Source organism: Purpureocillium lilacinum, assembly GCF_023168085.1.
Source record: "Purpureocillium lilacinum CBS 284.36 DNA, scaffold_8, whole genome shotgun sequence".
Taxonomy (NCBI): Eukaryota; Fungi; Ascomycota; class Sordariomycetes; order Hypocreales; family Ophiocordycipitaceae; genus Purpureocillium; species Purpureocillium lilacinum.
Genome location: NW_027072118.1, coordinates 2,772,338 through 2,785,073, shown reverse-complemented (window position 1 = coordinate 2,785,073; position 12,736 = coordinate 2,772,338). Strand labels below are relative to the sequence as shown.

Below are 12,736 nucleotides of genomic sequence, written 5' to 3'. Positions count from 1 at the left end.
CCACGGCACTGCAAAGTGGCAGACAGAATTCACTACATGCTATACACGGTACATTACATGGTATCGTCGCTCGTACTAGGCACAACCCCGAGACCGCTCAATCGCCCCCCGCTCCATGGCTCTCCTAAGGCACGTTCTTGAGGCAGGCGTCAATGTCCTTCTTGAACTTTTCGCGGATGACCTTGCGGTTGAGCTTTTGCGTGGCGGTGACGAGACCCTGGCAGGCTCGAGTTAGCAAATGACACACGAAGAGCCGGATGGAATCAAAGACTTACGCTCGGGGGCGTCCACTCCTCGTCGGTGACGACAACGCCAGCGACAATCTCCATGCCCGTCAGGCCGGCACGGCGGCCCGTGGCCTGCAGGTCCTTGAGGACGGCGGCGCGGACTTTGGGGTCCGAGTGCATGCTGTGCTCGTCGACGCCGAGCTCGCTGGCCTTTTCGGCGAGAATCTTCTCGTTGGCCATGATGATGGCGATGGGGCGCGAGTGCTCGGCGTCGGCGTGGACCATGACGTTGGTGACGGTCTGGGCGCCGCGGTAGACCGACTCGACCTTTTCGAGGGCGATGTACTCGCCGCCTTGCATCTTGACGAGGTTCTTGACGCGGTCGATGACGCGCAGGTGGCCGTCGGCGTCAAACTCGCCAATGTCGCCGGTGCGGAACCAGCCGTCTGGCGTCAGGGCCTTGGCCGTCTCCTCGGGGTTGTCGTAGTACTCGCGCATGATGGGCAGGCCCTTGAGCAGGATCTCGCCCTGCGGCACCTTGGCGTCGGTCGAGTAGCCCAGGTCGTCGATGGAGACGAGCTTGACGTCGATGGCGGCGGGGATGGGCCCGATGGCGTTGGGCGAGTACTCGAGCGGGCAGCCCAGGGCGCCGTTGGCGCACGTCTCCGTGAGGCCGTAGCCCGTCAGCATGGGCGCGAGCACCAGCGACAGGAAATGCTTGGTGCCGTCGGCGATGCCGCTGGCGCCGTTCATGGTGAAGCGCAGGCGGCCGCCCGTCAGCTCGCGCACCTTGCTGAAGACGATGCCGTCAAAGATGCTCGCCAGCGGCAGCCGGTTGCGCGACATGAAGCCCTTGTAGCTAAAGGCGCCCCAGAAGAGCGAGCGGATCAGCGGGCTCGAGCTGCCGAGCTTGGCCATGACGCCCTTGCGCACAGTCTCCCAGACCTGCGGCACGCCCACCATGACCGTGGGCCGCAGCTCGCGCATGTCGCCGGCGCAGTTCTTGACCGACACGTCCGACAGCGTGCGCGGGTTTCCGTAGCCGAGGGTGCCGCCGATGAAGAGCACCAGGTTCTCGAGGGCCATCTCGAAGATGTGGGCCAGGGGGAGGTAGGCGAGGACTACCTCCTTGTCGCTGACGCACTCGTCGACGCAGGTGAGCAGGCCGGTGACTGTGAAGCGCACGTTAGCTTAGGCGTGCCCATAGATGTGAGCGCGCGGAGCTACTTACTGCCGGCAACGAGCGCCTCGTGGGTGATGCAGGCGCCCTTGGGGGGCCCCGTGGAGCCAGACGTGTACATAACGCAGTAGAGATCCTCGGGCTTGGCGGGCACGGGCTCGACAGGGTTTTCCTCGCCGAGCTTGCGCACCTCCTCGTACGTGTAGACCGTTAGGCCAGGGTTGGCGGCCTTGAAGGACTCGATCTCGCCGCCCTCGGCAAAGTTGCTCTGGTCGTTGATGATGACCGTCTTGACCTCGGACTGGCTGATGGGCCCGGCGGCCGTCTTGAGGAGCTGGGGGTCGACGAACATGGCGCTCGCCTTGGACTGGACGAGCGAGTGGGCGACGCCGCTCTCACCCAGGGTATCGTAGGCGGTCACGATGGAGATGCTCTGCGAGGCGCAGCCGTGCGAGATGGAGATCCATTGGACGCTGGGGTGTGTGTTAGTCGAGGGACATGGCAGCCAAGGCGACAGGCACAGGATGACGGGAGGGCAAGACATACCTGGTGGCGGCGAAAATGTGCAGCTTGTTCTCCGAGGTGAGACCAATCTTGCGCAGGCCGGAGCCCAGCTGCAGGACGCGCGCCTCGTAGTCCTTGTAGGTGAGGAAGGAAAAGGGCGACAGCTCAAAGAACTGCCACTCCTTGTCGACCTCCTGCACCTCGCCGTCGACGTTCTTCTTGACCTTCTTGGTCTCGCGGTGCAGCTTGATGAGCTTGCGGCTGCCGACGGCGTTGTGGTTGGGGTAGACGCGGGCGCTGCGGCGGATCAGGTCGAAGACGGTGGCGACGTCGTCGGCCGGGCGGTTGAGCAGGCCGTTCTTGGCCCGCGGGTGGCGACGCGGGATGGTCTCGCCGGGGACCTTTTCGTAGCCGGGCGCCTCGACGGTGAAGGGCGGCTTGTGCACCTGCGTCAGGGGCATGATGCCCGAGGTGAAGTCCATGACGGGCGACGGGGGGGGCGGCGAGAGCACGCGCTGGCGATGAGGGGTGGGGGAGGAGGAGGAGGAGGAGGAGGAGGAGCGAGGTCGACGGGAAGACGAGAGAGGGGGGGAGAGGAGGAGGGGAGCGCAGTCGGAGGAGAGTCGACGACGGGGCCGACGGTGTTGAAGAGAGGTCAGAGGCGGCTGGGCAGGCGGCACGACGAGCGGAGAGTGGTGATGACGAAGGCGAGGAGGACGGGAGGCGAGTTGGCCACTGCTCGCTGGTGCCGCTGCGGGCTGCTGCTTGGTTGCTGCAGCTGCCGGGCTGGCTGGATTCTGCGGTCCACGGCCCTGTCGGGGTGTCTTGCCTCTGTGCGTGCGCGCGCCGCCTCGTGGGGACTGACGCCGAGCCAAGCAAAGCTGCGGCGTGCGGGCCACCAATCCCTGGCCTCCAGGTTGCTGCGCCGTCCGGGGTGTTGGGGGGTTAGGGGCCGTGGCGGGCGGGCTTGGGGCAGCACCTCCAGGCTCTCTCTCTCCCACTGCCTTGCCGTTTGGGGGGGGCCGCCATCGCGCAGGAACCTGCTGGGCCGGAGCTGCCAGCCACGGGCCCACCCCGCCCGCCCATTTCGCGCTACCGGGCGCTTCGCCTACAGGGGTCGCGGGCTTGCAGCAGCGGTGCCCCAGCCTCTCCCCACACCCGACGCGCAAAAAAATCGTCGCCGCGGCACGGAGCTGCAGCGGCCGAGCCGCGTGCTGATTGTCGACGTGCCTCGAGTGGAGGAGGGCGGGCGGGCAGACGGCCGAGGCAGATGGATGATGGCGATATTCCTGCATTCTGGCCGCTTCTTGCCCGCCCGCCCCGTCGTCGAGGCTGCCGTCGCCTCCCAACAAACGGCAACGTGCGTGCCCCCGGCCATGTGTGTCACGCCGCGTGCGAGTCGAGTCGGCGCAGGTACCTTGGCTGCCCGCGCTGCCCGGCGGACGACAGAGCGCCGTGGTCGCTCTCCAGCGAGCGGCACAGCGATCAATGCCATCATATCAGGGGGGCCCTGTCAGCGCCGCGGCTTCATTGGGCGCGCGGCCTCGCAATGGACCCGCGCCACTCCCTCCCCCTCTCCCAACAAACCCAAACCGCACGGCTCGTGCCCCATCCGCCCCATCATGGCCCATCGCGCGCCCATGGCCCATCGCCCATCGCCCATCGTGACCAGGATCATTCGCTGCCGGCGGCCAGGCAGGCGAAAGCAGGCCAGGCCAGGCCAGGCTTTAACGCACCTCTCGCACGTCAAGTACTCGTACTGACGCTTCGGCTTCGTTCAAAGGCCCTCCTCTCCTCGCCCTCGTCGCGGCTGCTGCCTCAGCCCACGGCGCCACGCGCACCTCGCCAACCCGCCAAGGAGCGCGACAATGGACACGTCGGCGTCTGCCTCTGCCTCTGCCCAGCTGCGTGCCCGAACCGTGTCTCAATCGCCTCTCAGCGCGTCTTGGCGGCCAGTCTCGGCTGTCGCCTGCGTCGCCGCCACAATGCAATAACCTCGCATGCGCCGAAAAGGCACAGGCCGGCTCACGCGCCGGGCGGACCACACAGATCCACCGCCGCCGCCGCGCCTTTTGACGGTCCGTCTGCGGCTGGCCCTGCTCCTGTCCGTCCATCCATGTCATGTCACCACCGCACAAGACACCCGCCGCCAGCAGCAGCAGCAGCAGCGCATGACTGCAAATTACTCGCACCCGACCACTGCGACGTGCCTACGTACAAACGAGCTGCGCGGCACTTGCGTGAACGTTGGCTTCAGCTCCCAAGGCGGGCCAACAGACAACAACGGCCCTGCGCTGCGCTGCGCGTCCCCGGCCAACACAACACGCCTGCGCCCGCCGCCACCCGACGCAACTCTATCGACGCGTCGCAGCCAAGGTGCGCTACTGCAGCGACGACTCCTCCATCCTCTGCGACGCCTCGCCTCGGCGCCGTGTCACATGTGCTGGCGTGCTCCTCCTGGGTTGGTGGTGTTGGTGGTTGCGGGGTCCCGTCTCACCGGGGAAATTGCCCGTCCCGTGTGGAGCGTCGCCTGTCATCCAGCCGCGGCTGCAAACCCTTTGGACTCTCCTCATCTGCCTCGTCCGGCTCTTTGCACCCTTTGGGCATGACCCGTGCGCCGGCGCCAGCACCGCAGCCTCGGGCTCACGAGCACGGCGTCTGACCTTGGTCCCCTTGTTGATCGCACGTGTCGACCGAGCATCTCTTCACCGAGCTGCCGCCTCGACGCCGGCCGCCGAGATCTGACCGACGCTCCACAGATTACACCGAGACTAGCCTGCCGTCCAGGATGGCACATTATTATTACTCGTCAATCGCCGTTGCTACAGTACATACTGTGCTCTTGCTTACATACGCAATCGCCTGCCTGGGCGACGACATCGACGACATCGACGCCATCGTCAACACCCTCTCCGACGACGGCCACCGCGTCGCCGTCCACGGACGTATATAGTCCGTCGCCCCGTTCCTGGGATTATTCCGCGTCTTCATCGGCATGTAGCCCCCATGTAGGCGCGCCACTACGCAGTCGCCCTCGGCATCATACGTACGCCAGCAGGTCCCTCTCATCGTCGACGACCCGCGCGTACTCGAGCAGCAGCCGCCACATGTACAGCTTCATGTCGGCGCGCCGGTACACCTTCTCCGCCCACTGCTTGCCCTCGGCCGCAATCTTCGCGGCCGCCTCGTCGTGCGTCAAAAAGTAGTCCATGACGGCGTAGATGTCGGCGTACGAGTTGTCAAACGGCACGTAGTGCACCCACGGCGCGAACCGGTCGTCGTGCCACTCGGCGTAGATGGTGGCCTTGAGCGGCAGGCTCGTCGATAGCAGAAACGCCCTCCACCGCCCGCTAAACGAGTTGCCGTCCACGTCCGGCAGGAATTTGTACCCGTACTGCTGCTTCATCGGCGTGCTGTCCTTGATGGCCATGTACGGCGACGTGTAAGCGCACCGCCGGCTCGTCTCCGTGTGCCTGGTCGGCCCAAACCCCACCTCCTCCTGCACGCTCGGGAAGCACTCGAGGTTGACAAACGCGACGTCGGCAAACGACGCCAGCCACCGGCCCAGCCTGCCCTTGAGGTGCGCCGGAACCTGCCACAGTCCAAACGTCGGGCCCTTTTCCCCGTCCCCGCGCTCCACCGCCTCGACCGTGCTGGCGTTCATCATCTGGACGAACCGGTGCCGGTGAAAGTGCCACCAGTTATCCACTTTGTTCCGGCCGCCCGACGCCGTGCCGCGCCATATCAGGCCCGTCTTCTTGCGGCCCCACGCCGGCCCGTGATCCTCGCCGCCCGAGTAGAAGTCGCCGCCCGAGAGGTACATGGCCCCCGGCACCAGTATCTCGTTATTCTGCGGGAGCTTGCAACCCGCAAACATGGGCAGCAGCTCGCGCGTCGTCGACATGCTGATGCTCTCGATAAACGTCCCGTGCATCCCGCGCAGGTGCGGCTGCAGGCACGGGTCTCGGGCCTCGGTGGCGTTCTCGACGAAGCCCTCGGGCGCATACGGCATCGCCTCGTCCGGATACTCGACGGGCACGTCAAACGACGCCAAGCTGTTGAGGCTCCGCGCAGGGCTGTCGGGCGGACACGTCGCCCGCAGGTAGTCCCAGTACTTGTTGGCATCGTCGGTTACCCAGCCGGGGTCGTAGACGTCGTGCTCGCCATCGCCGTCCAGCCCGCTGTACCGCGTCTTGACCTCCTTGGGATCGGCGATTCTCCTCTTGAGCCGCTCCTCGGCCACGTATTCGTTTATCTTTTCCCACGGCACTAGGATGCGGCTCTCGTCGAGGACGTTGACCACCATGTCGAGGTCGGGCAGGTGAGGCTCCGTCTCCTTGAGCAGCGCCGTCCACAGCTGGATGTACTGCGGCCGGTTGGGGTTGTCCGTCTCGAAACTGACGTTGCCGCTGCGCACACGAATCACCTGTGGCTGCTTGCTGGTCATCGCCCGCAGCTTTTTGGGGTCGAGAGCCCAGAAGGGGTTGAGGTCGTGGTGAATGCGGTCGAAAAACTCCTCCACGACGATGGCCCCGTCTGCCTGGGCCTGTGAGAACCACACGTCAAACCCGGGCGGCGGGTGACGGCCGCGCCGCTCGCGGTACCGGGCTGCGGCCTCCTCGACAGTGTTGGACCTTTTCGCCAGCAGGTCCTCGAAGTGGGCGCTGGACTCGCGCATCAGACGATCGATGGGGTGGTTGGCCTGAGGCGGCCGCGGGTCAGGGCGTTTGCGAATCCATCCTGACGGGCGCACCACGTCGGGCGAGTACTGGATGAGGGAGATGAGGCCTATGACGAAGACGGCGACGACGGAAACGAGATACAAGCGCTGTATGCGCCTGCCGACGGCGAACAGCGGCATCGTGCAGTGGTCAACTCGCGGAAGCGTCAGAGGATGGTGGCAGTTTGACGGTCACATCGTCGCCGGGCTCACCTCCGCCAGTTGCTACCCCGTGCCAGCCGACTGAGCCGGGTCTCGCGCGCGTAAATTCTCTGGGCAGTGGAATGGCGAGGACGTGTTGGTCGGTTCGAATTATTGCGCGGCGTCGCGGTGTTGGTCGCCGAGTCTCTAGCACGGACCAGCAGCCGGCCAGCTCTCAAATGGACGACGAGCAGAGCGCGAATGAAGAAGCCACGGATCCATTCGGATAGGGGAATGGGGGGCCCTCACGAATCAGGCACTTCGGGCGGCAGCCTGGAGCCTTCAATCCTGCTGTGCAACAGTCCAACTGCCGAGACTGGTCAGCCGTTGGGCTCTCCGTCGTGTTGCCTCTCTGGTGGCCAGCTATTCCGTGTTCCTGCAGCGGCCTCTCCTAGGGGCGGTCCGAAAATAGATGATCCGGGCACGATGCCGCTCTGTAAATGCAGGGTGCCTACTTTGCACTTGGCGTTTTCATGCGAGGTCTGGCTCCATCTGTGTTGACAGGACTGGCTACCCGAAGTCGCGGCCATGCAGGCGGCCATGCAAGCAAGACGACTGTCTTTCATCCATACTGATACCGCTTGTAGCAGACCGAGTGATTATAATAGAAGCGTTGTCGTATGCGAGTCCGCTTGTGCAATCAGTCTGGCAGGATCAAGATGTCAGCCAAACCTATACTGGGTGTAGGGTAGGCTGGCATATAAGTGCGATTCGGCTCCCGTCGTCACCCGCCTCTGGGGTGCTCCGGGACAATGTGCGATCGGATACGTGCGTGTTGTGAGGGCACGTTCGAGTCTGTGGTAAGCTCGTACCGTGAGACGCATGTTGCTTAACGAATGCCCACATACCCGCGGGCGTACACCAGCTCGACGACCTCGCGATACCCGCCTGCATACCCTGGAGCTTTCCCGCGTCTCATGCGAGCGGCCGAGATCTACCGATGAGCCTTTGTGCATATGCGCGATCGATGCCAGGTCTATCGTATGTCGTGAGGCCAGGAAAACGGCATGCCAGCAGTCAAGGCAGCCCACGCCCGTCAACAAGTCCTTCCTCCCGAACGCTGCCCGGTCCGCCACATCGCTTTGTCTTGCTGCCAGCTCTGGAAGCGGTGAGCCGTCAGCCACGGATACTCGCGGCCACGATAAATCAGAATAATTGTTCGATCAAATCGACGCCCGACGGCATGCACGTCAACTGTGTCGGACGCAGGGGCCCATACGAAGTACGCCGGCTCTGCATCGCGCGACTCGCCGTGGCGGCGCCAGCTGCCGGAGCAAACGTCAGCCATCAAGTTCATCACGCAACTGCGGCGACGGCGGCGACGGCGGCGACGGCATCGTACGTAGCCGGTTGCCATTCCAGGATCCACGGCGACAGGGTCCGTCCATCTGCCGCCATTGGCCGCCGGTCGCGTTCCTGAGGTGATTCAGGTCGACGCCCTCAAGGGATCGCCGGTGACCGGCGAGCCTCCGACGAGATATCACGCAGTGCTCTGCTTTGTAGAGGCACCCCCACGCTCAGCCGCGTCGCCAAATTGCAGGACGCAGCGATGTCGGTGTGACCAGACGTACGGTACCAGCCGTGCGGGCTGTAGCAAGCCGGGCGTCGTGGCCCCAGCATCGCTTGAGACGAGCGCTCAAAGGAGACGACAAAAATAACGTGCACGGGACGCGGCGTCTTTGGGGGCTGCGCGGCAAGACGGGAGCCATGTGGCGCCGGGCGCCTGCGAGCCGGAGCTGAGGCGTCATCTGATGCTAGCAGTAAGCCGCTGGCACGCATGCAACGTCGGTGAGCCGCTCGTCGTCCTCTCGAGGCGAGCGTGGGGGCCAAACGTCAAGACGACCGTGGTGACTTGAGCCACGGGCATCGCAAACGGCGTCAGCCTTGTGGTGCGGTGCCACGTACGTGGTCACTTGGCCACCTTGTGCGCGGGCGCGTCCGACGTCGCCAGGAATCTGGATAGGCGGGTGCGACGTCATTCAGGTACCGGAGCTGATTGACGAATTCGAGCGACCAATTTGAGACATACGGCGCAGCATCACGAGCGAAGCGGCCGACACATGACCCGGCGACGTCGACCCCGTCCGTGTCAGCGCGGCATCGTTTTGGCAGACGCAGCCAGAGGCAAGTGTTGCCGGCGGGTGTCATTCGGATGCAAGCAGGGACGCGCCCACGTGGGTGCAACGTCCGTTGCCTCGCGGCACGTCCTTGCGTCCGACGTACTCCATGGGGACACGTGATGCGCACACGGACGCGGAGTGCGGCGACAAAAGGGGGCTCGGTCAAAGGGGATGGACCCTGCGTCGAGCTCTTTGTGGCGAGCGCACGTCGTGCGGGAGGCGCGCTGCAGGGAGAGCTGGTGGTGTGGTGATCCCTTGACACGCAGCGCCCTGACGCCTCGACCTCGCCAAGGGAGGACTGGGTGGCTACGATGTGGGAGGCTGTCGTCCGTCATCAGACTGCGGTCGCGCAACGTCGCTCTGGACCGTCCCGAACACGGTCGACTCAAAGACGCGCAGCAAGGCTCCGTGGCGAGAGCGTGCCCAGCAGACTAGCACCATGCGCGACGTTCCAGACGAACAAAGGGCAGCGGCGTCGGGCTAGCAGACGCAGCATGGCATTTGCCGAATTCTCGACCAGAATAATATCATGGCGATAAATTCGTGCAAGTAAATCGCGGGTCCATTGTTTAAACTGGAGTTTGCATGCCGGCGCTTGCCTGGTATCCGCAGACTTGGGACCACCATTTGGCCGAGCGGCGGGGCGCTGCCCGTCGGGCCGTCAGGATTTGATCTGGAGGCTGACTCGACGCGGGCCCTCGGGACTTGGGCATTATACGTGACCGTGGTGAGGTTGATATTAACCGACGGCATCAGTCCCGCCAGTCCGCGCAGCCGTGCGGGTAAAGCGTCGCCTGGATGAGGGGAGTGTCGACTGTCGAGTGAGTGCGCTGAATGACACCGACCGAGGGAACGGGCGTCAGCATTCGAGAGCGCTCGACGCGACGCCCGACGCCTCGCTCGAAGCCTCACTCGAGGCCTCAGTGCGAGTGCCATGCCGTGATGCCTCTGTTCGTGATGTTCAAGACCCGCGCTCAGGCAAATTGATTTACCGGCCGTTCTGCCGTTTACCTCGCGGCGACGACCCTGGCCCACCGTCGGGGTCCTCGGCGACTGTGGGGCCCGCTCGATGCTCTTCGACGGCGGCCGTGGCTGAATGGCAATTGGCAGGCGGAGCCGGCGTGCGGGAGCGGCTCAGGGTCCTCGGACGGTCTCGGGGTTCAGACCCGAGCCCGACAATTGTAGCCCTCTTGATTCGTGGCAGAGCAGAGGCGTTATTTGTCGTTTGCCGTCTGTCGTCAAGACGGCGGTGACTCGCACTGCGGACCGGCGGTCCCGACGTTGACCGTTACACACGCTCGTATCGCGCGAAAAGGGATCATCCTGGCAATCGAGCTGGGCAGTGCCCTGTCGTGCCCGCAGACCGTTGGACGTGGCCCAGAGGCAGCCTGCGCCTGTCGACCAGTCCACTTGCTCAATTCAGGGTCCTGGATCACGCGCGGTCAGCAGAGTTTACGTTCCATGCGTGGTGGGCCGTCACGCGGAGAAGCCAGTCTTGCAGGCCAGCGGGTTCGGTGGAGCTCGCGGCACAGCGCATGTCAGCACGGGGGGCGGCGATGGGTTGTTACACTCGGCTCGAGGGCCAAGCACCAGCGCCGGCGGAGCGTGTCCAGGCTGATCTGGTCCATCCGACGTCCAAAGAGGGCAGCTGTCAAGTCTCCTCCCCCGCCTTGCCCCAGACCAATGTCGCCACTGCCGGCCGCGAGAGGCATCCGGGGTGAAGATTCTCGAAGACGTCCAAGGATGTCGTCGCCGTCGTCCGCGTGGTCGCGGCACGCAGCGTCGGCGTCGGCTCATTGCGGGGGCTGGGCCGGGGGTGGGATGCGTTGGGGCTGCTGGAGACGACGTCGCCATGCCGCGAGAGGCTCAGGGGAGTGCAGAGCCGGCGCTCGGCGCCCGCCAACCTCGGAGTGAGGGACGCTGGATGGGATTCCGAGCGGAATCCATCGGCGTTGGTGCGTGCGAATGCAAATTTGGATTGTTCTCGTGGGCAGGGCTGGCGAATAGAATGCAGGCGGCGTGGGTGCCGCAAGGCCCCTTTGCACCTGCCATGCTGGGCGGTGTTACGTACAACATGAGCCGTGCCAGTCACAGTACGGGGGTACACACGCAACGGTACTGGCAACACGACAAAGATCCGTACCTGCGGAACGGTCGCCGCCATCGACGACGGTGAACCACCGCCGCTCTGAGACCGGACGGACGCTGCCCGTCACCTCGGTGAGCACAAAAGTCCCGTCCGATCAGGGAGGCAAAAGGTCAGAAACGGTGGCGACACAGCTGCCATACTCGTCTACCGTTCGCCTGCCGTCTGCGGCCGCGCCAGAACGGGACGGGGCATGGGAATTGAATTCAAAAAGAAATGCAATCGAAGGGCGACTCGGGAGAGACAGCCTTTACTCGACGCACCCGGTGCGGCGCTGGACAGACGCCGCCGCCGCCGCCGCCGCTAGCAGCTTTGCTTTGTTTCAGCGCTCATCTGGAGTCAAAGCCGGCCGTCTGGGGAAGACGCTCGCTTATCGGGGATCTGACACGCAGTTCCCACCGGGAGCTCGGTGCGCAGGGCGTCTGCGGCCGCGATCGCTGGAATCGCTGGCATCGCCCGCCCGTCGAGACCGGCATGAGACTCGGGGCTGCCTCGGCCCGGCCTCCGCAACGGTCGCCGACAGGTCCAAGTCCCCAAGTCCAAACCCCCCGGGGGGGCACGCTCGTCAGCGCAGCCGTCACTGTTGTGTCTCGGTGCGCCCGCGGGCGGCGAGAGCGTTGAATCTCGCATTACGCACCGCTCAATGTGATAGATGACGGGGCCGGGCTCCCTCACGTCCGCCGCCGGCGGCCCTCCCTTGCGACAGGCCATGACGAGACGCCCGCGCGCGTCTGCGACGTTCGCCTGCCCAGGGCCTGAGCACGCTGTCTCTCGGGAGCCCTCTTGGCGGCCGTTTCTGCGGCGGGAGGCTTCGCAGCTGGTGCGCCCCGAGCTTCATCGGGGGAGAGAAGAGGCGAGATCTGAGACACGGCATCATGTTTGCGGGCCAAGCTAGGTGGTGGACGCAGGTACGAAGGGACGGAGGCAAACAAAGCCAAAGCAAACCCCTTGGGCGGCACTACGAAGGAAAAGCATTGCGGCCCGTGTCGTGGCACTCCATGACGGCACTGGCGCTGGGCCGCGCGAGGTGAGCGTCTCAAGCGTGTGAGGTCCCCGGTCCACCACTGCCAAGCACGCGGGCGATGCCGCAGCTCGCTCGATCGTGCGGCGGCACAAGCGATCCCTCATCGAGCAGACACGCGGAAGAATGCAGACGATTACTCGTACACGGCCACGTTGGCGGCTGAATGGGGCAAGGCAGCGTTTCCCCGGGGGAACAAGGTGGCAGAAGCAAGCCCCTGACGAAGCCGGAGCCCTGATGCTGGGCCTGAGACAGGGCGAGGGTCCCGCCGCTCCGGGTCACACGGGGGCAGCGTCCGCGGTGATCTGTCATAAACGAGCCACGGGCACCCGTTCCAGTGGGCGTGCGTGCCGAGGAGGGCTGCCGGCGATGTGTTTGCTGCAGCGCATCGACGCGCCGGGCGCGGCTCGCCCTCGTGGCCGGGCAGGGCCTGCGATGCGACGCGACGCCAAGCCATGCCATGCCATGCCATGCCATGCCATGCCATGCCATGCCATGCGCGCGGGCGCCGTGGCCGTATGCTGGCCGGAGCATCGACGTGCCGTCGGGAGCAAGCTGGGGGATTTGAAATGCACGTGTCTGTGTGTGTCTGCCGCGCTCGATCCGGGACGGCACCG

General features: G+C 65.0%; 2 protein-coding genes across 2 annotated transcripts; both read right to left on the bottom strand.

Annotated features, from left to right (window-relative positions):
- Positions 1-124: 124 nt before the first annotated feature.
- Positions 125-2,393, bottom strand: PLICBS_010561 (long-chain fatty acid-CoA ligase; the record flags this gene model as incomplete). Its single annotated transcript, XM_018326306.2, has 4 exons — positions 125-217; positions 276-1,399; positions 1,459-1,880; positions 1,954-2,393. The coding sequence occupies 4 exons, from the start codon at positions 2,391-2,393 to the stop codon at positions 125-127; spliced, it is 2,079 nt and encodes a 692-aa protein (XP_018174623.1).
- A 2,558-nt stretch (positions 2,394-4,951) lies between these two features.
- PLICBS_010560 (uncharacterized protein) lies at positions 4,952-6,772 on the bottom strand (the record flags this gene model as incomplete). Its single annotated transcript, XM_018326307.2, has 1 exon — positions 4,952-6,772. One exon carries the CDS (start codon positions 6,770-6,772, stop codon positions 4,952-4,954), a length of 1,821 nt encoding a protein of 606 aa, XP_018174624.2.
- Between the last annotated feature and the right edge of the window lie 5,964 nt (positions 6,773-12,736).